At 51.5% G+C, this 26,191-nt stretch overlaps 1 protein-coding gene across 2 annotated transcripts; it reads right to left on the bottom strand.

Annotated features, from left to right (window-relative positions):
* Nucleotides 1–995: 995 nt before the first annotated feature.
* LOC122390520 (alpha/beta-gliadin clone PW1215-like) lies at nucleotides 996–22,301 on the bottom strand. 2 transcript variants are annotated; one of them, XM_043383569.1, is made up of 6 exons: nucleotides 22,093–22,301; nucleotides 21,304–21,384; nucleotides 20,464–20,955; nucleotides 20,044–20,177; nucleotides 17,399–18,214; nucleotides 996–1,528 (listed from the first exon to the last, which is right to left on the bottom strand). In XM_043383569.1, the coding sequence occupies exons 1-5, from the start codon at nucleotides 22,114–22,116 to the stop codon at nucleotides 18,046–18,048; spliced, it is 900 nt and encodes a 299-aa protein (XP_043239504.1). In that variant the 5' UTR covers nucleotides 22,117–22,301; the 3' UTR covers nucleotides 996–1,528; nucleotides 17,399–18,045. The 2 variants fall into 2 exon arrangements, with proteins under 2 accessions (XP_043239504.1, XP_043239505.1); XM_043383570.1 differs by lacking the exons at nucleotides 17,399–18,214; nucleotides 20,044–20,177; nucleotides 20,464–20,955; nucleotides 21,304–21,384; nucleotides 22,093–22,301 and adding an exon at nucleotides 5,342–6,899.
* Between the last annotated feature and the right edge of the window lie 3,890 nt (nucleotides 22,302–26,191).

Below are 26,191 nucleotides of genomic sequence, written 5' to 3'. Positions count from 1 at the left end.
GTCTGCGAGCCGCGAGGTGTAGTGGTTGGTTAGCGCACTCGCCCCGTGTTCAGAGGACCGCAGGTTCGAATCCCGCCGGCGGCTGACATTTTTGGCGCGTTGTTGGTTTGTAGGCTGTAAGTTAGGTCAAGTTAGGTAAGATTAGGTTGTTAGTTTTTGTTTGGTTTGGTTACAAAGAAGCATCTTCAGGTATAGTGCCTACCTTTGGTTGGAAAAAAGAAACACGCAGTCCACGGATGGCTCACGCCGCGCTACATTTATGAACAGGCATTAGTGACGCAGTTCTGAGTCCACGGGTCCGGCACTAACATCAAATTCGGTTAATACGTTCAGAGCATATTCCCAGGAATATTCACCGCGGACGGTAAATTTCCCGAAAATGGCCTTCGGAGTCGTTCCCGGATGTAATAGGTGTTCTCTATGTAATGCCACAATGCGTGCGTGGTCCTCGGCATCAGGATTTCGGCTCGTGGGTCGTTCACATAAATCTGAGCGAATGAGGGTGGCTGGTCTCCGTTGGCTTCGAGTGGTCCAAGTCGGTCCCGCAGTCCGCACCACATGTACACGGCACGTACCCGCCGGTGCCAGCAGGCTGTGGCACCCGTCACGGCTCACGCGCAGACATCGACGACAGGGCCAGCCCGAGTTCAGACTTCAGATGCCTGAAAAACTGACGGAAGGTACGCGCTTCCACACCGTCGCCATCCCAAACGTGGCGCAGCACAGGTGGCGGGGCCGGCACGGGGTCAAGGAGGACCTCCCCCACCCCACCCACCCCACAGCAGAAGGTGGCACGTTCACCCAACCACCGTAAGGCCGCCGCTACGCCAGCCTGCAGCCGCTCCCCGAGCATCATAGCATTAGTTTGCACTAGAACATACAGGGTGTAACGAAATTATCCGGACATCTATTTTTTCGCCATATCTGCTCGCACAGTTTCTTGTTTAATGTTAGAAGCTGGAAAATTGGATGAATGCATATTATCACAGACGGTGTCTCGGTCCAAACTGTATTCGAGCCGGCCAGTTAGCCCCCGGGTCACAGAGACAACGCCACCACGGTTAACATACGAGTGCCCCCAGCACGGATGTCACGAGCGCAAGTACGCGTGCACCGGCGCGGCGGCCGCCAGCTCAGCTCCATGACACTCCTCCCCACCCCGAATACTTGCACAGCATGGACAAACAAATAAATATGCACCTCACAGAACAAATAACAACTGAAACAAAACGCCTACTCATAGCTCGCCACGTATCGGTCTGGGTGCCGCAGGGTGGACCGGTCTCTCAGCCGGTACCGCGGCGCGCTGGGAGAGGGTGCGGACGGCGGGACGGTGGTCACACCCGGCGCGGGCACCGCTCCGGTCAGCCCTGGCGGCGCCGGAACAGACGGCCGGCCAGGAGCAGGCGCTCGATCAGGAGCCGGCAGCCGGTCGGGAGTGGAGGCCAGTTGTCCGGGATCTGGAGCATGCCGTGCAGATGCAGCGGCGCTCTCCGTGACCGGATCAGGAGCAGGTATCGGTGTCACTCTGGAACGGAGAGGATCGTTAGCGACATGCGGAACAGCTGAATATCGCTCACGAACCTGGTCGGCGTGCCGCACAATCACCCTTCCGTCATTTAGCTCCATAGTGACCTTAACTCCCTCTACGAACACTACACGACCGGGCGCCCACCGACAACGCTCCAATCCCTGCAATCTATCGACAGCAGACACATACACAGGGTCACCCGGGTTCAGACATCGTTCACGGGCATTTCGATCACGGTACGTCTTTTGAGCCTCCTGCTGTCTGCTGTCTCCGTATACGCTCCTGCCTATCTGGTAGCACACCATCTAAATGAGTGCGTGGCACACGACCCAGAAATAATTCGGCGGGCGTACATGAGGTCGTAGTATGCGGTGTTGTGCGGTACCTACAGGGTGTCCGGAAATTGATTGCACACTCTTTTACTACATTTGACAAGGAAACAAAACGAGCATGTTTCATGGTTTATTTGCCGATATACCCTCCACCCATTCGCACACACTCCCTCATACGGTCGGGCATGCCGCACATTAGGTTATCCAGTGTATCCGCACTGATGCTGAGCCACGCTCGCTGGAGGTTCCTGATTAGCGCCTTCTCGGTGGTAGCCGGCTCCATCATGTCGAGCTCGCTCTGCACGATAGCCCACACGTTCTCGATGGGCGACAGGTCAGGGCTGTTGCCCGGCCATACACCCTTCTCCCAAAACCCTGGGAGGTTGTCCCGGCACCACTGTTGAGTGCTGGTGGCGTGATAAGCCGGAGCGCCGTCTTGCTGGAAGATCGCCTCGGACATCTTCGGGAGCAGCTCGACCTGTGTTGGCGGCCCCGTCTTCCTCTTCCGCTTCATCGCCGACGCTGCCGACTTTTTCAGGACCTCCTCCACGTAGTACTGGGCCGTCACGGTCTGGCCGCGGGGGACGAAGTGGAGCTCCGACAGGCCCTGATGACTCATCATGGCCCAGACCATGACTTTCAGCGGCTGCTTCACCGTGTCGATGGCAGGCACTTCAGCGCTGCTGTGCGCCCAGACGCGCTCGTTCTGGCGATTCGGCGGGTGCATGAGCTCGAACACCGACTCATCGCTGAACAAAACGCGCCGCCAGTCCTGGATGGTCCAGTTCTTCCGCTCCCGGGCAAATGCCAGCCTTTTCCGCTTCTGGGCTTCGGTCAGTTTTGGCTGGCGGCGCAGTTTTAGCGGCTTGAGACCCAAGCACTTAGTCATGTAGTGGTGAACAGTGGTCTTCGACACCGGGTGACCCTTCTCAGTCAGCTTTTTGGCCAGTTTCCGCGTCGATTGGCGTCGTTTCAGCACGGCCTTGGCGAGCACGATTTTGGCCACTCTGCTCAGCACAGTCTTTCTCCCACGACCCTTACGATTCTCAAGTGATGCACCGCTGCGGTCGAGAGCTAGCCAGTAATGAAGGGTTCGGCGAGATACGCCCAATTGTCGGGCAACATCGCCTACCGTCATCCCAGCTTGAACCATCCCAACCGCGCGGTGGCGCGTCGTCAAAGTGTGTTCCCTCACCACTCCCGATATGGGGCCCGCGCGCGAAGACTGCCTCTCGGAAAATGACCTGTGGCCGCTCACTGCGGCTCGGGTCAGGTCACCTGCTGGGTCACGTGATCAACTGACACGCTGGGGTGCCCGGGGGGCGGGGTCGCGACCCTGCCTAACCGGTTTGGCGGGAGCATGTGCGGGATACGGGCATATGGACAGTGTGCAATCAATTTCCGGACACCCTGTAAACAGAAATCGAGAGACCTTGGTCTCAATGGACCCCGAGATCTGTTTGTACAGCCCGTTTTTGAAGCTTTGCACGCTTCTTTCGGCTAAGCCGTTTGATTTGGGTGATAGGCTGGCCGCTGGGCGTCGTTTAAGTGGCTGATCCCATTTACACTGCAAAACGTTTTGAATTGCTGTGATACAAAACACTGGGCGTAGTCTGTCACTAGCACTGTTGGCACTCCCCAGCACGCAAACGACGCTCGTAATTTTTCAATCGTGATTAGTGAGTCGGAGGAACGAGTTGGGTAGACGTCCATCCATTTGGAGTGGGCGTCGACTATCACCAGAAACATCTATCCGTTAGCCGAGCAATAGCTACATGGACTCGCTGCCAGGTTGAGTCGGCCACTGCCAAGGATGCAGTGGAGCGTCAGGGGCCCTGCCCTTCAGTTCCTGACACTTCACACAACACTTCACGATATCACGAATGTCGTCATCGATTTTTGGCCACCAAACATACATTTTAGCCAACATTTTGGTTCTACACTCGCCAGCATGACCTTCATGTAACAACTTTAACATGGCACCCCGTCCCTGCGGCGGGACCACCACTCGTGACCCCCACAAAACACAGCCATCCTGCACACTCAGTTCACCTATACGGGACCTGTACGGCTGAAAATCAGGGCTGAGGGAAACACTATTGACATCCGGCCAGCCATCTCTGACATATCGATGTACCGCTGACAACACGGGATCCAGACCGGTCCACCGCTGTATCTGGGACACATTCACTGGGGATGAGTCGATGAACTCAAGCAAATGGACAGTCTCAGCCGGAATTGGAACGCTCGAACAAGCCTTCTCGCACGAAGGCAGCCTGCTAAGCGCGTCACAGTGGCCTTGCTTAGATCCTGGCCGGTACTCAAGGTGGTAATCGTAGGCCCCAAGCATCAGAGCCCAGCGGACCATCCTAGGTGACGCCATCACGGGCAAAGGTTTCTGCTCTCCTATGAGGCCTATGAGAGGCTTATGATCTGACGGTATAGTGAAAGTTCGCCCCGCTAGGTAATAGTGAAATTTCTTAACGCCGGTCACTACAGCTAATGCCTCTTTATCAGTCTGTGAGTATCTAGTTTCGGTGTCATTCAACGTGCGCGAATAGTAGGCCACAGGTCGCTCGCCCTGTGACGTCCGCTGACTCAACACACGGCCAATGCCGACCGGTCCCGCGTCACAGGCGAGAACCACCGGAAGGGCGGGATCAAAAGGGGCTAGTACAGGAGGGCTAACTAGCATCTCTTTGGCTTTCCGAAAAGCAGACTTCTCTGCCTCAGCCCACTGCCAGGGCTGATCTGCCTTTAGAAGACGATAGAGCGGAGCCAAGACACTCGCCAGGTTCTCAAGGAATTTCCCATAGTAGTTGATTAAGCCTAGCCACTTACGCAGCTCCTTAGCATCCCGCGGTTCCGGGGCACGAACAATCGTGGCCGTTTTCTCGTCGGTGGTCTCCACACCACGCCTGCTTATCTTAAGCCCCAGATAGGTCACGCTGCTGACGCCGAAGCTACACTTGGCCTTGTTGACCCTAAAACCCGCTTCCTCCAGCCGTCTAAGAACCTGCCGGAGGGCCTCGTCATGCGCAGCGGCATCGTCCAAGAAGACCCGAACGCCAGAGATACCAGCCAGGACAGTTTCCAGCGTCCGCTGGAACAGCGACACTGCACTCGAATAGGCGAAGGTCAACCGAAGGGGTCGAAGAAGACCCTTCGGGGTGTTAACCGTGAGATACTCGCGGGCCTTTTCATCTAGCGGAAGCTGATTATACGCGTTTTTTTCAAGTCGATCTTTGAAAATATGGTAGATCCCGACAGTTTTGAGTACAGTTCCTCCACACGCGGCAAGGGATACTGCTCTGCCTTAGCAGCCCTGTTGACGGTCAAGCGGTAGTCCCCACACACCCGTATTGACTGACCCCCAGCCTTGGGGACAACCACCAAGGGAGCCGCCCATTTGCTGTGCCGTACCTGTTCCCAGAGTCCGCCACGGATCTGGTCCTCCAGCTCGGCGTCCACAGCTTCCCTGAAGGCCAGCGGTACGGTGCGAGGCTTGAAGAAACGAGGCTGGACGTCCGGGTCTACGTCGATGCCGACTTCCCCGCCTCGATAGCAGCCCAGCTCCTCCTTGAAGACGTCAGCGAACTCGTCCAGGATGGGCTGCACACGGGTCTCCGCAGTCACTCGACAGATGGAGGGCCAGTCGAGCCTGATGTGTCCCAGCCAGTTCCTGCCGAACAGCCAGGGCCCGCCACCGTCGACTACGATGAGAGGTAGTCGCTGAGCCTGTCCGCCGTACTGAACGTTCACTGCAGCCTGCCCCATGACTGGCAGCTGCTCACCGCTGTAGGTCTTCAGCTTCACCGAACACGGTTCCAGCTTCGACCCTCCACAGGGCCAGAGCTGCCGAAACCCGGCGTCAGAGCAGACCGACAGAGTCGCCCCGGTGTCCAGCTCCATCTCGACCTTCTGACCGTCGAGCGTTACCGGCACCATCAGCGGCGGTCGCCGGACACCGAGGCCGGTCCGGACGGTGAACATGCTGTTCACCTCCTCACCGATCCCGGGACTGGAATTCCTCGGTTGCGTAGTGCCGTCCTCTCTGCTACCCTCCTGCGCGTCCGACCCTTGTAACGCGTCGCCATCAGCCGAGACATGGCGGAGGTGCTGCTGGTTCTTCCTGCAGGCAGCTCGGACGTGACCCCTGAGGCCACAGCTGTAGCACACCTTATCGATGAACGGGCACGTGTCCGGCTGATGATACCTCAGGCACCTGAAACAGCTCGCCGCCGTGCTGTCACCTGGCCAGTGGCCCGGGCGTCGTCCTGTCACGCTGAGAGCGCAGCCGACCACCAGCTCTGGAGTCCGCTGCGCCGCCACCGCCGTCCCTGTAGCCGGCAGGAGCGCGGGCAGCACCCGCACCCCTAGAACTGCTACGCAGCCGCAGCGGACCCCGGGCACCAGTCAGCCGATGAACGGAAGCTCCATCTGCTCGCTCCTCAGCACCGCCGCTGAGCTCAGCCGCACTCGCTGCCGCCGACTCGTGTGCCTGGGCCAGCTGCTCCGCCGACTGGAACGTCAGCCCCGGCTCACTGAGAAGCCGCGGTTGCGGCAACTCGTTCCGTATACCACAGACCAAACGGTCACGCAGCATTTCATTAAGGACATTAGGTGCGTACGCACAGTCTTTAGCCAGCTTACGAAGCCGCGCTAGAAAACTAGCAACTGTCTCACCGTCATTGCTGAAGCACGAATGAAACCGGAATCTGGCCACTATTTCAGATTTATCCGGCTCGAAGTGACTTTGCAAAACGCTGACCAGCTGATCGTATGTTTTCTCACTTACAGTGGCTGGAGCAATAAGATCTTCCAGCAGACCGAACGTTTTTGCGCCGATCGCACAAAGCAGCACGGCCCGCTCCTTTGCTTCTTGATCACTCCCGATATCTTGCGCCACAAAGTACTGATTTAACCGCCGCGTATAAGCACCGAAGCACTCAACGTCCGCATCGAACTCGGGCGCCCTGCCCGCCATCGTCGCGTATTCGAGCCGGCCAGGTAGCCCCCGGGTCACAGAGGCAACGCCACCACGGTTCACATACGAGTGCCCCCAGCACGGATGTCACGAGCGCAAGTACGCGTGCACCGGCGCGGCGGCCGCCAGCTCAGCTCCATGACACATATCTCTGGCATCTGCTCTCAACTCAGCAGTGACCTGACCTTGCGAAATGACTCTTGCTCTGAGTAAGAGTCGAGTCGCCAACGGTTTCATTTGATAGTTTTCGTTCAAGGAAGTGGAGAGAAGGGAGTTCTCTCGTTTCGTAGTAAGGCTAAGTGTTGGTGGCATGGTGGCATGAGCCAGGAGCTGGTCTGTCAGCAGCTGGACATCAGCAGCAGCCAGTAGCACATCTGCCTGAGGCGTAACAGACTGGGGCTTGGTGGCAGACTCAGTCCGGCCTCGATCGCAAAAGGCGCCCTTTGCCAAGTGGTGAGAAGAGTTGTCAAGATAGCGACAGGGAAACGCAAACAGACTCGAATTCTTACCAAGGCAGATAATAAGAGGTCCCACATCATGATTCACCAATGCCCGCCCTTTAGCTTGGTTTTGCTGCCCTTCAAACTGAAAAAGACAATGAAATTGACGGGAAAACAACCAGTCCACCACCTTTGGACTCAGGCCAGGGCGTGTCCACTGGTCGAAGGAAGAGATGAATGAGATGGCCTGGTCGGATGGGAAGCCGTTCGAGCTGCGATATCCGTTGAGCCGTCAAATTGACCATGTGTGGGCTGCCAGCAGCTCGGACGGCGTCGCCGGCGTCAAACATCCGGCCAAAATCCAGACCTGAAGCATGTTCAGCTGCTAAGTAATATTCAAGCTGTTCATGACGCCACAGAAAACCGCTAACAGTGATAAGTATATATTACCGGCGCAACATCCTGGCTAGCGATTGGTTAGAGCCACTCAACCAGGCTGCACAGGTGGGATCAGTTTCTGAACGTGTACTGATGCCTGATTCAAGCCGCGCAGTTTTCATGCGGGGCGGCGCACCACCTTGAAGTCCCTAGCAGAATGATAAGTGATGCCGAGAGGACCTATTTTTCTTTTCAGCTCCACTGGGGGGCCAGCGGCATCACTGCGGGGGCTACGCCCCCCCCTAGCATCTTAGAGGAAGCCCTGGGGGCTAACCATGTCTTTTGCCCCCCACCCCCCCACCCACTTTTACCCGAGGCCCTCTCGTCTAGGACGTCGTCACCTTCCAGAATAAACAAACTCGGTAAAAATAAGTTCCACGAATCCCCACGCACAGAGTCCAAGGGACCGAGACTGATGGTCTGAGAGACCCTTTTATTTATACTAGCCACAGCTGCACAGGAGCCCCCTGAGATAAATGGTCTGAGAGCTTCTTCTATTTATACTAACCTAAGGCGCCCCTGGGATTGATGGTCTAACAGGCCCTGATATTTATACTGGCCGGAAGAAGGCCAATGAGACTGATGGTCTGAGAGACCCTTCTATTCACACTGGCCAGAGGAGGCAATTGCCGAGACTGGTGGTTTGAGAGGACCTACTATTCATAAAAGGCAGAGGAGGCCCATGAACTTAAGGGTCTGAGAGCCCCTCCTATTCATACTAGCCAAGAGACGACCCTGAAATTAATTATCTGCGAGGCTCTTCTATTCATACCAGCCAGAGAAAGCCCCTGGGATTGATGATCTAAGAGGCCCTTCTATCTATAGTTGCCAAAGGAGGCCCCTGAGACTGATGGTGGCCAGAAATGGCCTTTGAGACTGATGGTCTGAGAGGCCCTTCTATTCAAACTAGGCATGGGAGGCCCCTGAGAATAATAGTCCGAAGTCTCAGATACCTTCTCTGACTAGTGTGGACTGTGGATAGACGGGCCTCTCCGACCCTCAGAGGCCGGTATGGGACATTACAGCTCAGTGAGAGCTTGTGTGGTGCCTTCAGTGGCCTTGTGGAGCCGTTAGTGTTCTCTGGCGCCGGTGTGTCCTCACTCCTCGTCACCGGTGTGGGGCATTTAGAGCTCAGAGATACTGGTGTGGGGCCCTCAGAGGTGTCGGTGTGGGTCCTTCAGATGCACCTATAGAGCCTTGAGAGTTGAGATGCACATGTGTGTGGGCCCCAGAGGCGCCGGTGTGGGGACCTCAGAGCCACCGATATAGGGCCTTGAAGGAAATAGTTCATTTTCCTGAAATTTGTATTTTACTAGATCAAAATTATCAGAAAATAAAATAAAACCTTTTTGTATGAAGGATTATTTTCCATATTTTAATCTAGGAAGAATTATATTCTATATAAAGTTATGTTTATCGCGGAACCTTACAACGCGTTGACCAATCATATTGTGTAGTTCAAACCTACCCATGCTGATTGGCTGACGATGACGTGACTGCATTCCTCTGCAAGGCGCGCATTCCTCTGAAAGGCACTCTTTTTGGAATGAGAAATGGAATATCTTCGTCTAGGGTGATTGTTGAGCCGTAAAAGCCACAAAGAGCCAATCATCTTTGTGCTAGTCTCAGCTCAAGCTACAAAGTACAAAACTGCTATTCCAGTTAAAAAAAAATGTGAAAAGTGAACTATTTCCTTTAAGAGACACTGGTAGGTATGACCTTCAAAGGCGCCGGTGTGTGGCGCTGATAAACACTGGTGTGGAGCCATTACAGGCGGGTGGAGCCGTTAGAGGCCGGAAGGGGCCCTTAGGTGCCTACAAGGAGCCTTCAAGAGCCGGCGTGGCACCCTTATGGAGATAAGCGTGTCTACTTAGCAGCCCTCGAAGTGCTCTCACGAGCTCTGTGGGGCCCTACCGAGCCGAAATATGGCCTGATTTTTTTTACGGCCAGTTGCCGCTGCAGGGCTCTTAGGACTTTTATTATCAGGGACCTCCTCTGCATAGTTTGAATAGAAGGTCCTCTCAGACCATCAGTCTCGAAGGCCTCTTATGGCCACCATAGTCTCAGGGGCCTCCTTTGGCAAGTATATATAGAAGGGCCTCTCAGATCATTAACCCTCGCCCGCACATGGGGGGGGGGGGGGTGGTTGCCATCCCCTGGTAGTTTTTTCTGCTCTGCACTCAACATTTTAGAGCTAGATGCCTGATTTTTCGTATAGCTACTCCTCTATCCTTTCTCGATGTCCACTGAAAATGTCAAGTCTCTGTGGTTTTGGGTTTCGGAGATATGACCTTGTTCATCAGGTCATGTCATGACCCCAATGACAAATACCCAATATCTTGCGTTGGCCATGGGTCTTGTGAGCTTTTGACACCTTGATTTCGGCCTTTTTTGCCAGTCTTACCTCCCCCTATCAGTGAACATGTTGTTCGACGATGTACAGATGTCTGGATTCGTCTTTTCCCAAAGAATCTTTTAAGTCTTTACCGCAAAGCTCTATCTCCAACAGGAACGAAATGGCGCGAGGGGTGGCATGGCAACCCCCCCCCCCCCCCTATGTGCGTTCTAGGATGGGAAAATGGCATGTGCGGGCGAGGGTTAATCCCAGGGGCTTTCTCTGGCTAGTATGAATAGATCAGCCTCTCAGATAATTAATTTAAGGGTCTTCTTTTGGCTAGTATGAATAGGAAGGGCTCTGATACCCTCAATTTCAGGGGCTTCCTCTACCTATTACGAATAGTAGGACCTCTCCAACCACCAGTCTCAGGTGCCTCCTCTGGCTAGTATAAATAGAAGGGCCTGTTAGACTATCAATCCCAGGGGCCTCCTCTGGTGAGTATAAACAGGAGAGCCTCTGAGACCAATAATGTCAGGGGGCTCCTGTGGCCAATATAAATAAAAGGCCCCTCAGACCATCAGTCTCGGGGGCCTCCCTAGAACAATGTGGAGAGGGGCCTCCCCAGATTCACAAGGACCTCTCTGACCATCAGTCTCAGAGGCCTCTTCTGACTATTGAGGATAGAGGGACCTTCTCTGACTAGTGAGGGTAGAGGGCCTCCCAGACCGCCAGTGTCAGGGGCCTTTTCTGACTAGTGTAAATTGAGAGGCCTCCTAGACCACCAGTCTCAGGGACATCCTCTGACTAGTGTGGATAGACGGGCCTCTCAGACCGCCAGTGTCAGGGGCCTTCCCAGACCAGTTTGGATATTGGGGCCTCCGGCCTCCTCAGATCCACTAGCGCCTCTCAGGCCATCAGTCTCAGGGGCCTCCGCTGACGAGTATGGATAAAGGGCCTCCTTGGATCAACAAGGGTCCCTTGGAGTCCGTGCGTGGAGATACGTGGAACTTATTTATACTGAGTTTGTTTATTCTGGAACGTTACAACGTCCTCTCAACTCGAGACGAGAGGGTCCCGAGTAAAAAGTGTGTGGGGGGGGGGGGCGGCAAAACATCTGGTTGGCCCCCAGGGCCCCCTCTAGCATGTTAAGGACAGGGCAAGCACTGGCTATGAGGCTAAGATAAGACACATGAGGCACTTGAGGACTGGGTAGGTTGCAGGGTCCGACGGCAAGGCAAGGCGCGGGTCTGAGGCTGTCATTACACAAGGCTGGAGAGTAGTGCAAGATTCAGGGCCTTAGAACACCTGATGAACACCACACCTGATGGCAGGGCAACACACACACAGGATCTTAGAGCAGGGCAAGAAACAGTACCTAAGGGCAGAGCAAGACGTAAGGACACAGGTAGGGGACAAGGCCTGAAGGTATGACAAGACAGGGTATAGGGCCTGAGGGCAAGACAAGGCTCAGGGCATGAGGGCAGAGCAAAGCACAGGTCGTGAGGGCAGGTAAGGGCATGAAGACGGGAGACGGCACGGGACCTGAGGACGGGGGACACCACAAGGCCTGATCGCAGGGCAGGGCACAGCGCCTGAGAGCAGTGGGACACGAGACCTTAGGGAAATGCAGTGTGCAAGGCTTGAGGGCAGAGTAGGACACAGGGCTGATGGCATGGGACAGCACAAGGCCTGATGACAGGGCAGAGCACAGCAGCTTAGTGCGAGGGCGGGGTCTGAGGGCAAGACAATGCACAAGGCTTAATGGCAGAATAGGACAGGGTCTGAGGGCAGGGCATGCACATGGGGCCTGGTAGCAGAACATGACAGGACAGGGCCTGAGGCAGGGCAAGGCATCAGGCTTGAGGAAGGACGCTGGGCCGGGGCATGAGGGCATGGGAAGGCACAAAACCTGATGGCAGGACAGGGCACAGCACCTGAGGGCAAGGCAGGGCATGGGGTCTGATGGCAGGACAAGTGTACAAGGCTTGAGGGCAGAGAAGGGCACAGGGCCTCAAACTAGGGTAGGGCAGGGCACGGGCGTAAAGATGGGAAGACAGCGCATACAACTTCAAGGCAGAGTACATAAGGTATCGGATTTGAGGGCAGGACAGGACGGGGCACAGGACCTGAAGGACGGGCAAGGCAAGGTACAAGACGTAAGGACAGGACACTGGGCAGGGCACATACCCTTGGGGTATAGTAGGGGAGGATATAACAAGGTGTACAACTTCAGGATAGGGCAAGGCACAAGGAATGGAGAGGGCATGTTTGTGCTTAGGTACATAGTAAATCAGGGCATCAGGGCAGGGCAACGCGATTCTGCGTGTTAGCGCACATTATCTATGCGTTTTCAGACTATTTGTGTCTTAAAAACGCGCCAACTTGTGGGATGATTGTAATGCCATGCCTTATGGTAGGTGTCAGGGTCGCATTAGGGTCAGGTGGTCAAGGTTACTGAGCTTAGATGACCTTGCTTCACCTTTTCAAGTTTCAACATGTATTAGTGTCCTTTTTGCAGATGTCGAATTTAGGATCCATTTTCAGGAGAGGTTTTGGTGCCAAAAAATATGTTACGAAGCTTCCCATAATACGCAGCTCCCTTTCAGTGGTGACTGACACCTACTCTGGCTACCTGGCATGACACCTAGGCTAGCTACTGGACACTGGTTGACCTGAACTTACCTGACCAGACCTACCCCCAGGCCCCAAATGCTGAAAGGGGTTCAGCGCAAAATTTTGAGCAAGATAGCATTAAAATTGGGAGGTTTGTATTTCCCTTGTATTTCATTTTTGTAACCACCTGGTCGGGCAATGTGAAAGGTTACAAATAAATATCAAAGCATGGATAAGATAGGCTACTATTTTTATTTTTGTTAGTTAAGAAAAGATCATCGTGTCAGGGCTATGACTAAAAATAAGTGGCCTAAATCCGATGAGAAAACAGGATTTGAGGGAACCCTAGGTTTGGCTCCTTGAGCCTCTGCCCCCCCCCCCCTCCAGTGAAATTCCTTACAGGAGGCCCTGTAGCCCCCGGCCCCCACCTCAAAAAGTAGGTGGGCACTTGCCCACCTGGCCCCTCCTGTTCCTACGCCTATGCAATTTTGTTAATAGCCAAACTATCAAAAAAAAAACTATCAAAAACAAAACACAAACTAATGTTTGTGGAATCAATAGTTTGATTCTGACACCAGATTGCCTCCATAAAAAATCAATTTCCTGATTGTCTTTTAGCATGCTTTGCATAAAAACAGTCATTATTTTGGCTGTATTTTTTTGTGTGTGTGGTTAGCTTCATCATTTTTCTTTGCCACCTGCTAGCAGCACTGCCAATCAGTGTTTTACAAGAAGCATGCCAATTGGGGAAACTATGAGGCAGAAATCAAAACATTGATTGATCAATAAATGGATCTTGTACCTATGACCATATATGGGCATAAATGCAGCCCCCGCTATGACGGGGTGCATTCAGTGTAACGGGACAATACTTGCAGTATTGAGTACCTACACCCACTGAAGAGGAAAAGCTTCCATTTACCAAAGGATTGCTAGTTAACGAGTAATACTTGACGATAGTGCGCTCATTCACCCGAAAATGACAATATTTTTTGCAGGTTCTGGGCGTCCACTTTGGTAGACAATCAGCTGACCATTCCATAAATGGATCAGCAGTCGGCACTATGAAAAAAGTTTAGAAATTTATTATTAAAACAATAAATACAAAATAGTAACTATTCAATAATAATTAATTTCGTTATAATTGACAATATTGTAAACAAATTAATACAAATAAATATAAATATGCAAAAATGATCAATAACATGGCAGAAATGTAAAACATTTATTGTAAAATAGGCCAAATATGAGAATGAGCTTTCGCTTTACAGCATCATCAGATTCATTATTTGATTCATCAGATTCAAATAATGAATCTGATGATGCTGGAAAGTGAAAGCTCATTCTCATATTTGGCCTATGTTACAATAAAAGTTTTACAATTCTGCCATGTTATTGATCATTTTTGCATACTTATATCTATTCATCATGGCAAAAAGCACCATCTCACATATTAAAATAATACAAATAATAACTATTCACCATCTCTTACTTACTCACTTTTTCTGGCACGTTTCTTTCGATCAGCAATTGCCGTCAAACGTCGCACTGTGGGGATTTTGCCCCTCCTAGCACGACTTTACTCCTGCGGCGGTACACCGCAGTCAGCTGACCGCCGCGACGCCGGGCAGCACGGCGGAGCACTGGGAGCCACGCGACATCTTCTGCTTTGATGTCTCGTAGTAGCTGTTTGGGCAAAATTGGGCAAAAGATAAAAGTTTATTCCAATGCAGAATTTATGGGAGAATATTTTGAAATGTGTTTCCACACGTAACACCGCGCAGGGGCTCCGCCACGGTTTTGGGATTGGGGGGGTCCGACCCAAAACACAAAACCTCACTGGCGGATCCAAGGTGGCATTCAAAGGGATTCCTTCCCCCCCCCTCCCCCCCACCGCAGCGCCCGAAATCGATGAAAAATTGCTGTTTTTCTATAGTACAAAGAAACTTAGCAATTTTTTGGAAGAAGTTTGCTTTAAACTGCAAAACCAAGGTTCAGATTGCATAAGGAATCGAAAACCGAGGAGCAGAGCCCTACTGACACCGACATGGCGGCCTCTCAAATCGACGTTCTTGAGGAATGGAGGCCAGTGTTGAGCGCTCCAAAGGCGGCATTGGCCATCAGATAACGCATTGGGCTCTCAGTGACTGGCATGGGCTTGGGAATTCAGGGACCTACATAGGCCCTCAGATATCCATGTAGTCTCTAAAGCCAATGTAGAGTCCTCCTAGGCCGTACTTAAAGGAAAGCTCAGGGCTTTAGCAGTTATTGTAGGGATTTGAAAGCCCTGCCCTCATATGGCAGCATGGGGTCCTTAGAGACTGACAACTGACATTGTCTCTGTGATGAGTGTGACCTATCCTGACCTGAAAATTGATATCAAAATGCTCCGATTGAATCAATAGTCAGACAATGGGGATCCTGTTGGGATTGTGACTTGTGAATGTCTTACCTCTACGAACCTGCATTCAGAGCCCTGTGCAGATTATTGCAGATTACCTCAGAACGGTGTGAAGATGCTTAGACTAGTATGGTGCTCTGAAAGACCGACATGGACCCCCCCCCCCCTGACACTATAGGATCTTACATTGAAAGAGGATTCTTAGATCGATTTGAAGCTCTCTTAGGGCAGGCGTTGTGTCTAGGAGGTGTCCTACAAGCTGGACGCCCCCCCCTCGCAAATTCATAGCCAAATGCTAGCATACCTAGCTAATCCTAGCCATCTTAAACGCATTCATAGTGATAACAAAAATGGTGGAATAATGGTGGAATCCCATGTAGACCGGTGAGTGTCACTGTCGAGTCGGTCGGGGGTCTGTCGAGCACTTCGTCTGCTAGGACATTATAAGGATTCCCTACGTTTCTAGATCTTCAGTTCCTTAGCTATACGACTGTCAACACATTCAAAATGCATATTGTGAATGATATAGTCATTTCTACGCGAAAACAAGCTTATATGTATCTGGAATATTGGGGGGTACTGTACCCCCCAGGAAAATTATTGAGGGGGTCCGGACCCCCGCGACCCCCCCTGTGGCGGAGCCCCTGACACCGCGTAACTCACTTTGTAAGGCTATGATTTGCCGAGTCAAATCTCCGAGACGAGTGGCATATTAACATTTTTTGTATTTCATTCAAAAATCATACCTTTGGATTATTTTTCGAACTTTTTATGCATATGCTCGTATTCCTCATTAAATACAGATTATAAAAACATGTCGCAACATCGAATTGGTGCTTGATTAAACGAGTGAGCAGGCGTTCCGTTGTCATGCTATTTTTTCGCCTTATCCTAGGAGCACGGTGCTAGTGAGCTCAACCCTTCACTTTGTGACGTATTTTGATGTATAAGTCATCATTTTTAAAGCGATTTAAGGTCGGATTCGGATACACTGGACAATTCTGCGTAGAAAGAATATAAAGAAAGTGTAAATCAAAATACTCGTATTTGCTTCTTATGTCGTGCTAGGATCGCAAAAGTCCCCACGGTGCGTCGGTTGGCCTTGAGTCACAACTTACTTCATCAGGCCCATGTCGTCCCCTATCTCCCTGTGTGTCCAAGTGCACAGATGACGTCACACGAAGGGGCGGAGTCGGTGGCGGAGCCTGGCGCAACGGCCGCCATATTTGAATTTGTTTTATTAGAATGTATTCTATATTTTGTGTTTCAGTCAATTGTTATCGATAGCTTTATGAACGGTTAGCTGTAATATAAGTCATTTATCAAGAAACAACACATATTCTGCTTGCAATTTCGATTTAAGTACGACCCGCGCCTAGATTCGAACACACGATCTTTGGATTACGGCGCAAGCATCCTAACCACTACACCACCGCGGCGGCGTGGCGGCCGGCGGAAGGGAGGCTGCGGAGGCATGGGGGCTTTTTACGCATTTTTGGAAAAAAACTAATGGGTTTAGTGAAAAATGCTTCTTAGATAATTCGAAGAAAAATGTCTTGGCTTTCCGATGATGCACTTAGTTTTGTGCTAGCTGTAGCAGACTTTGTTCTATAGCGCTTCAAAAATCGCCCATTTGCATAGGACTTAAACGGGACTTCAAGACTTGCCCCCAGATGACGTCACGAGCTGACGTCACGATCAGGTAGAATCGCCGGACGACCCTACCTGGTATATAGGGCCTTGCTTCATTAGGACCGCCAGTTAATTGTGCGCTGAGTGAGTACAGGCCTTGTGTGAATCACAACTTGCTAATGTCTTATTTTTTCATTTGAAAGCTAGAATGCATGAAATCACGTCCCTTTTTTCGTTACATGGTCATGGCCCTGCCCACTCCAACCTTTCATTAGTCGATCAATATTTGGATTTGTGCCTCGTCCTTTACCCAACTGATGCACAACCAAACAGAACAGCTTCCAACAAAGTATGGTTAGTTTTACAATTGTAAGGATGCCCTGCTCCTTCATTTCAAAATGAAAAGTGATGTAGGTAACAATTAACAACACATGAGCCTAGTATCCACCATCTTCACACAACTATATAGCCGCCAAGATAAAGCAAAAAGGGATACCAGCATGGACTCTAGTCATGTCATGGCAGGCACAAGCTACCTACAGGCAATTTTTGCAAGAAGGTAGGTGGAAAAACAAAACAAAACAAGGAGACAAGTGACAACAATATGGGTGGGTGGAGTTCTTCTGGCTGTTTACTGAACCTGATCTATCATATATCAATATTAGGGAGAACAATATTTAGCTTACCTGTTGTAGACACACAACGACAACCATCCTTGAAACTGCACGTGCAACAACAAATAACGCTCAAAGATATTCCGGCGTGCAAACAGCTGCGCCGAAATTGTATCTCAGTCGTGCTTCCAAATCGACGTGGCACATCGCTGCCAGATCTTTTACTGGACGAGGAAGGCCTTTGAGTATGAAGCAAACTCTGGTGGATAAAATATGAACTAACAGAATCGTTTAATTGGCCGGGTTAGGGTAAATCTGGTTTAGGCTAACGTGCTCCAAAGTTAGTATAAACTCGGATCTGGGCTGTTCCTATCAAAATACACTAGTTTTAATTTATGCTATCCAAAAAGTTAGGGTAAATTAAAATAAATTGAAAATCGGGTTTAGGCTAACGAAAAGTTAGCCTAAACCCGTTTCACAAAAGCATGAAGTCTAGGTGTTTGCTCAAGAGCATAATGGCTCCTAACTGATGAATATCAGTTAATCAAAACAAATAAGTCTTCGTATGCATAGCGAAGACGCACCACTCCTAATGTTGCTTGCGTATCAGTCATGCCGATGGTGTGTGCACTTCTCTGTGAATGCAGGAGCACGCGGAGTGAGGCCATCGGCCGCGTGTCTTTACAAAGCTGGCGGTTTTCCATTTCGGCGCCGGGCGATCAGTACTTGTTCTCTGGGAACTTGCCGAAGTCGCCCTCGGCGTGGAAGCCGCCCTTGTGCGTGGCTGAGTAGTTGACCACCCGCAGCTTTCCGTCCTTGTAGTAGCCATAGCGGCCCTTCAGGTTACCGTCAGCGTCGCGCTCCTCGAATCGGAACTGACGGTTGTACCTGGCGAGAGAAAGGGGACTGACGGTTATACCTGCCGGAAACAGGGGACTGATGGTTATTTTACCTGTGGGGAAAAAGAGGACTGATGGTTATACCTGCCGTGAAAAATTGAGGTTTACGCTCATACCTGCCGGAAAAAGGGGACTGATGATTATACCTGCCGGGACAGTGAGACCGGCGGTGACACCTGCCTGCCGAGGAAAAGGAAGTTGGTGATTATACAGGTACACCGACCGAAGCTTGGGAATCTGCTAGAATTTCACCTGACAGCATCTATGCGATCGCATTTCTGCTTAAACCCTAGAAGCCCTCGCATGTCGCAATTTTTGGCGTGGCTTCTGGCTTTCAGATACAAGGAGAAGCGTGGACAAGCACATTTTTTGTTCCGATTCCCTTTTGTCCGCGGAACCCGCCGACTCACGCCCGCCGTGAACTAAGCCGCCTCTCAGCCGCTGGGCCGCTGGATCTGTGTCGGTTTCCGTCACGGCCGGACGCGTCACGTGTGGCCGTCACGGCCGGCGACATGTGACGCGGGAAAGTGACACGAACCGCGTCCAGTGGGCGGAGCTGGAGACGAGCGGAGGCGAGCGCGCGGCCAGGGAGACCACGGGAAGTGTGCAGAATAGGTATAGCTGATAAAGAGTCGATATGTTTTTATTTGTTTCGAAAGATCGAGCGGACTTTGAATGCATTTTTGAAGTTTTTAGAAGTTACACCGTCTCAATGCAGCTATAAACACATTCGAACAATCCTATTTCTGTCCAACGGCTTATCAGGTATATTTTTTTTTTTTACAAGATACCAGACGATGCGATAAATAAAATCCGAGCATATTTAGACGAAGTTAAATTTTGAACTACATGTAGAAAGCGAAATCTAAGTCATCCTTTCTATGCTGCTACTGGAGAATGTCACCCCTGACTGGTCCCGACGCCGTGCTCCTGGAGGGGGACGGGGAGCGGGACGGACGCAGACTACCTCCGTCTCGGCGCGGCGCGCTGATGTGACGCTCGGCTGGGCCAGCCGCTCAGGCCGAGAGAGTCGCCACCGACAGGGGTGTGCCATGGCCAGCCGACCGTGACGGCAGCTTTCTCCAGCTGCCTTCCCGAGAGCAGCTGCGGACCGACTGACCGCAGCCGAGCGAGGCGGGACTGGGCAGCCAGGGCTGCACCAGTTCCCGGTACCCATTACTCATTGATAGGCCGGAGTGATGTAACGACAGTTATACTTTAGAAAGCTCCTTGTCGTGGGCTCCAGACGGTAAAAAGACCATCGGAAGCAGTCCGCCATGGTTTCCGATCGTTGCTGCCAGGCATCGTTGTCAGAAGAAAAAAAAACAGCGATCAGCGACGGAACATAGCCCCTCACGCAATAATCTGCTCAGAGAAAGGACAATGCTCAGCAGACCATGTCCATCCTGGATCATGACCGAACATCCGGTAGGGACACTCAAGATGTGTTTGTCGTAGTCAGTAATCAGCAGTTATCTGTCGGGTGACGTCCAGTGACTGTTGTATACGGGACAAACGAATCTTTCAAACAAACGAAGCCAAACGAATCCTTGATTAGCCAACGGGCAGCATGGCATCTCTGCTTTTCAGTAATTCGCTGGCTCACCTGTTTGGGTGTTTGTAAATAGACCCAGTTTTTAGCCAAATCATCTCTACCAAGGTAAATTCAAGTTCAATTCAGTTTTACTCCATGTGGTGATTTGAACGGGAAAGTCAAACGCTAGTGCAATTCAAATCGGAGATAGCCCCATTCAGGTCTCTCCACATATAAAGAACCGCAAAGGACAGTGGTGAGCTGCTGCAATGGTACCATCTTACCCGGTGCCGGTGTCGTAGCCGAAGCGGTAGCTGTGCGGACCCTGCTGGCCGTGCACCTGGAACTCCAGGCGCTGCTTCTCCTTCTTCTCGGGAATGTTGAGCGAGTAGGCGTCCTGCCGGCTGTCCGCCACCGGCTGTGGGATGCGTGAAAAGATGGAGGTTATTGGTGGGTCCAGCTTTTGCTGGACATTAGGAAGTTACTACAATGCAAGATGAGAAAATAAATAAACTCGTTTCAAACCCCACCCTAAAATAAAACGTTGAAAAAGTGTGCAGAGCAAACTAGGTACATTCATTTTGGCACTTCAGACTTACTGACCAGCAAACTTGATCTACTATTTATTCGGCACCAATGTCACCGAACACTAAAAAGTCAGCAACAAATCCCGATTGATAATTTCTCGAATTGAGGATGTTTACCTCGCTGTAGCTAGGCTCCTGCCTCTGCACCAGGGGAGCGTAGTCCTGTCGCTTCTGCACCGACGACTCGGCGGCGAGCTCCCTTCGCTCCTCCGCAGGCTTCTTCACCGGGACGGGCCTCGCCTCAGGAGTCTCATCCTCCTGCACGAACGGCCTCTGTCCGAAGACCTCCTGGGGCTCGAAGGACTCCTGGGGCCTCTGACCGAAGGACTCGAGAGATTGCTTGCGGAAGAGGTCCTCGGCCTCCTGGCGGTAGGGCTCCTGAGGCGCCCGGCGGTAAGGCTCCGGCGCGAAGGGCTCATCCTGACGGAAGAACTCCGGGGACTGGGGACGGAACGGCGCCTGGAACTCGTCGTCGAACTCCTGAGGCGGCGGCGGCTGCGGGTAGCGCTCCCTGGGAGCCAGCCGCAGCTGCTCGGCCGGAACTCGGCCAGGAACGGGACGTCCGGGGAGATCCCCGTCCCGGGACCTCGGCCAGCCTCCTATAGGCAGCTGGAAAACCAGGGGGAGATGGTCGATCACTGAAACATGCCGTAGGTGTATTATCTTTATCGATAGCTGAAGCTCAGTGTTTTTGTTTCGCACAAAATCATTCTTGTATGCTAATGCACGTAAATTCCACGAGTGACGGCTCGAACAAAAAGCCAATCATAACACGCCTGTGATACTTGTAGATAAAGACGCCATAGCATTTGTACTAACAGGCAGCTAGGCGTACATGAATATTGCCGAATTAAAATACTACTGATTGCAGTTAAGAGTTGCTGATACCGTCACGTCCACACCACTGATTATCCACATTCCATTTTCATCGCACGCAGAAGGAAGCCTGCAACTTACGCTCTGTACGGGGCGGCGTGGTGGTCCGACGAGAAGCCTTCGCCGGGCTCCCAGCGTCCCGCAGACGCACACAGCGACCACCTGGACAGGAGGATTTCGTCAAATAAAAGGCGAGCAACGACCCGGAGCAGCAGGGTTTCGCTGACTCCGGCTGGCTCGAAATAGAAACAGTGACGGAAAGGCCGTGGTTTCCCAAGGTTAGAAAATATCTATCTTTTACGATTGTGCTGGTAAGTGAGATGATGCTGCTTGGGAGCTCAAGTTAGTTTTTGTGACGACAAAAATAAACGGATTTAATATTGGCTTTAAAGACACACGAAAATTGGTCTCCCGTAGCGAGAGCTCGCGAACAAGAGGTAGCAGAGACAGCAGACGTGCAAAAGCTCACTGATAAACACTTAACAGCAAAGACTCTGCGCATGTTACTGCTTTTTGTCTACATTTTTAAACATATAAATGCCAAGAAAAATGTTCCTTTTCATACGATTTGGAGATACACATTCGCACATCTGAATGTTAACTTGAGAATAAGAGAATAGAAATTCAAAATTGCTGTTTAAAACTTCCAAACGAAGTTAAAGGAAATTGATGCTGGGCACACTCAAACAAAGTACTAGACATTTGAAGCTCGCAGCTGATTGACGGAGCAGGAGAGACCAAACGTCGATGCCGTAACTCAACCATGCAGTTCCAACACAATCGCTCACTTATCCTCTTCTCACAGCACAATCTCTCAGATTCACGCCACACCAAATCGCCTTGGTCTCGGATTAGACACCTTTCACGTACCGCGCACAACAGTAGGGTCCTCATGGTCTCCGGATGGCTTCTGACGGAGCACTGAGCTTCTCACTCTCGCCCGGCGACTTTATAGCGCCGCCGAGCGCTGAGCTGGCTCCCTCTCTGGCTCCAGAGCCGGGCGTGCACCACGAGACAAACCCGAGAGAAAGAGGTGGGCAGGCCGGCCTGTGACCGTCGGACACGCATCGCAGATCATCAGATCTATCGGCATGTCATTGCATTTAGAGGGGAGAAAACTTTCCAACCGGGGCCAAAATCAGGAACTGGTTTCAGCCGGGTCTGGACCATCGAGCTGGATGGCGCAGCAATTTCGCGTTTTATGTAACAATGAGAGGGAACAATGTCACCTGTTGACCACCTGGTACTCTCGTTACTTAAAAAGGTCAAACTAATGAAGAAACCTTGGTTCATTCAGCTTCAAAACCCAGACGACTAATGGCTGCGTGATGGAAATTTGATGTCTTATTCGGAAACGGGATTTTGCTGACTATTTTTAGGCAATTGTTTGGCAAGAAGTCACAGTCTCGAAAAAAACCTAACGGTTTTAGTCCATGATCAACATAGGCGTAGGAACAGGGGGGGGGGGGGCAGGTGGGCAAGTGCCCACCCACTTTTCGAGGTGGGGGGGCCAACCATGTGTTTTGGCCCACCCACTTTTTACTCGAGGCCCCTCTTCTCGATTTGAGAGGACGTCGTCACCTTCCAGAATAAACAAACTCGGTAAAAATAAGTTCCACGAATCCCCACGCACGGACTCCAAGGGGCCGTGATGGATCCAAGGAGGCCCTCTGTTCATACTTGTCAGTCGAAGCCCCTGAGACTGATGGCCTGAGAGGCCCTAGTGGATCTGAGGAGGCCCCAATATCCACGCTGGTCTGGGGAGGCCCCTGACACTGGCAGTCTGGGAGGCCCCTCTATCCACACTAGTCAGAGGTCTGGGACTGGTGGTCTGGGAGACCCCTCCATCCACACTAGTCAGAATAAATTTAGGCCCCTGACACTGGCGGTCTAGCCGAGGCCCCCTACCCTCACTAGTCAGAGGAGGCCCCTCTATCCTCAATAGTCATAAGAGGCCCCTGAGACTGATGGTCTGGGAGGCTTATCCATCTACACAGTAGTCAGAGGAGGCCCCTGAGACTGATGACCTGAGAGGCCCTTATAATCACACCAGGCAGAAGAGGCCCATGATACTGATGGACTGAGAGGCCCTTCTATTTATACTGGCCACAGGAGACCCCCAAAACTTTCGGTCTGGGAGGTCCCTCAATCCGGCACCAGTCAGAAGAGTCCCCTGAGACTGATGGCCTGGGAAGCCCTTATATTCACACTAGGCAGAGCAGGCCCCTGAGACTGATGGTATGAGAGGCCCTCATATTCACACCAGTCAGAAGAGGCCCCCGAGGCTGATGGCTGTGAGGCCCTTCTGTTCATATAACTGGCCACTGGAGGCCCCTGAAACCGGTGGTCTGGGAGGGCCCTCTATCCACACTAGTCAGAAGAGGCCCCTGAGACCGATGGTCTGAGAGGCTCTTATATTCATACTGGCCACAAGAGGCCCCTGAGAGTGATAGTCAGAGAGGTCCACTCCTAATGAATCTGAGAGGGCCCTCTATCCACATTTACACTTTTCTAGGGAGGCCCCCGAAACTGATGGTCTGAGAGGCCCTTTTATTTATACTGTCCACAGGAGCCCCCTGAGATTAATGGTCTGAGAGGCTCTTCTATTTATACTAACCAGAGGAGGCCCCTAGGATTGATGGTCTAACAGGCCCTTCTATTTATACTAGCCAAAGGAGGCCCATGAGACTGATGGTCTGAGAGGCCCTTCTATTCAAACTAGGCAGATGAGGCCCCTGAGAATGATAGTCCGAAGAGCCATGCGGCGGCAACTGGCCGTGGCCATATTTCGGCTCGGTAGGGCCCCACAGAGCTCATGAGAGCACCTCAAGGGCTCCTAAGTAGACACGCTTATCCCCACGTGCCACGCCGGCTTCTGAAGGCTCCTTGTAGGCATCTAAGGGCCCTTTCCGGCCTCTAACGGCTCCACCCGCCTGTGATGACTCAACACCAGTGTTTATGAGCGCCACACAGCGGCGCCTTTGAGGGTCATACTAGTGTCTCTTAGGGCCCTATATCGGTGGCTCTGGGGGCCCCACACTGGCGCCTCTGTGGGCCACCACACCTGTGCATCTCAAGGCTCTACATATAGGTACATCTGAAGGACCCACACCGACACCTCTGAGGGCCCCAGACCAGTATCTCGGAGCTCGGAAGGCCCCACACCGGTGACTCTGAGGACTCACCGGCTCCTGAGAGCACCATGTTGATGTCTAACGGCTCCACAAGGCCACTGAAGGCACCACACAAGCTCTCACTGAGCTCTTATGTCCATGTACCGGCCTCTGAGGGATTTAAGCCAGCGCATTCATAGCTCCACACCAGCAATTGTAAGGGCTTCCCACTGAAGTATCTGAGGGTTCCACACCGGTGTCTCTAAGGGCCACATACCGGCATCTCTGAGGGCCCCATACCGGCGTCTCCGAGGGTCCACATCTGGCGGGCACCCATCAGCGACTGAAGGTCCCACACTGTCGACTCCGAGAGCCCCATCTGCGTCTGGGAGCACCATGCCGTCTCTAAGAACCACAGCGGCTCCTCCGTACGAAAGATGGGCGTCTCCATGCCAAAGGGGAGCGGTTCTGAGACAGTAGGGCACCTACGTGCAATAGAGGGGTGCCTATGAAGCCCATAGGGACGCCTCAATGCGAAAGAGGGGCGCCTCTGAGGCCTACATATATGGGCGTCCACATGCAATAGAGGTCTGCAAATTGCAATTGATCAATGCCATGGGGGTGCATTCATAAGAAACAGGGGCGCCGGCATGGCAAAGAGAGGTGCCTTCAAGTGTCCATAAAAGAGAGACGACTATGATAAGCGCACATTGTATGCGACAATGGGGCGACTGTGGGACATATATGGGATGTCTCTGATGACTATACATAGGGCGCTTATATGCCAAAGAGGGCGCCTATGAAGCTAATGGGGGCACCTGGGAAACGAGGAAGACATTTGTGTAAGGGTTTTCAGGGGTCATGCGCCGTTTACGGCAAATACATTCTAAAAAAAAAAATCGGAGGGGAATAAGTTTTAAAAATGGTGCGGACTTTCTGCACTGTTCGCTTAAACAGTTACGCCCCTGGGTATATCTGCCCGATCTCAGAAGCTAGATTTGGAGGTCATACTTGAAAGCAGCCAGCAGGACGAGGCAAAAGTTGGAGGCCCCTGAAAATAGGAGGCCCCCTGGAAAAGGAGGCCCCTTGACAGGGTGGCCCACCCACTTTTCATGACGTTCCTACGCCCATGATGATCAACTATAGTTGCAAGTCGATCACGTATGTATACTACCTCATAAGGATTGAAAATTACTACTTCTTTAAATATTTGATTGCTTAGACTCGGCATTTAAACTCGATTCTGATGAAATTATATTTGACCTGCATCTTCTATTTTAGCGAGTACCATGTGCTAGACCACTGCTTCTATATCGGCGCTTTAAATTGCTGTTTTTACGACGGTCATTTGGTACACATTTGGTCAAGTTAGGTTCAGCGTGTTTCTTAAAAGCCATGAGTTTGGGCTACACAGATGCTTATACACCTCATTTGTCAAATTATCAGACATTGTTTTCAGAACTTATTCTTTGGAGCGCTCTTGCGAGGAACATTATGAATATTAAAGAGAGAAAATATATGAAAAATTGACCTCTCCTCGACATTTAAATTATTTGAATAGCCAAATATTACTGTATTGATATTTCGACCAACAGGCCTTCTTCAGAATAAGACAGTGTACAGAAGTGTACGAGAATATAATATTGTATTCTCATACACTTGTGTACACTGCCTTATTCTGAAGAAGGCCTGTTGGTCGAAATATCAATACAGTCCTACCTAATATTTGGCTATTCAAATAATTTAAATGTCGAGGAGAGGTCAACTTTTCATATATTTTCTCTCTTTAATAGGCATTGTTTTCGATTAAAAACAATGAAATACATTCATAATGGACAGATATCTATTGTTAAAGA

This window comes from Amphibalanus amphitrite, unplaced genomic scaffold (genome assembly GCF_019059575.1).
Source record: "Amphibalanus amphitrite isolate SeventyFive unplaced genomic scaffold, NRLGWU_Aamphi_draft 000398F_arrow, whole genome shotgun sequence".
In the NCBI taxonomy this organism is placed as follows: Eukaryota; Metazoa; Arthropoda; class Thecostraca; order Balanomorpha; family Balanidae; genus Amphibalanus; species Amphibalanus amphitrite.
Note: the sequence above shows the minus strand (reverse complement) of the source record. Positions and strands in the feature narration are given on the sequence as shown.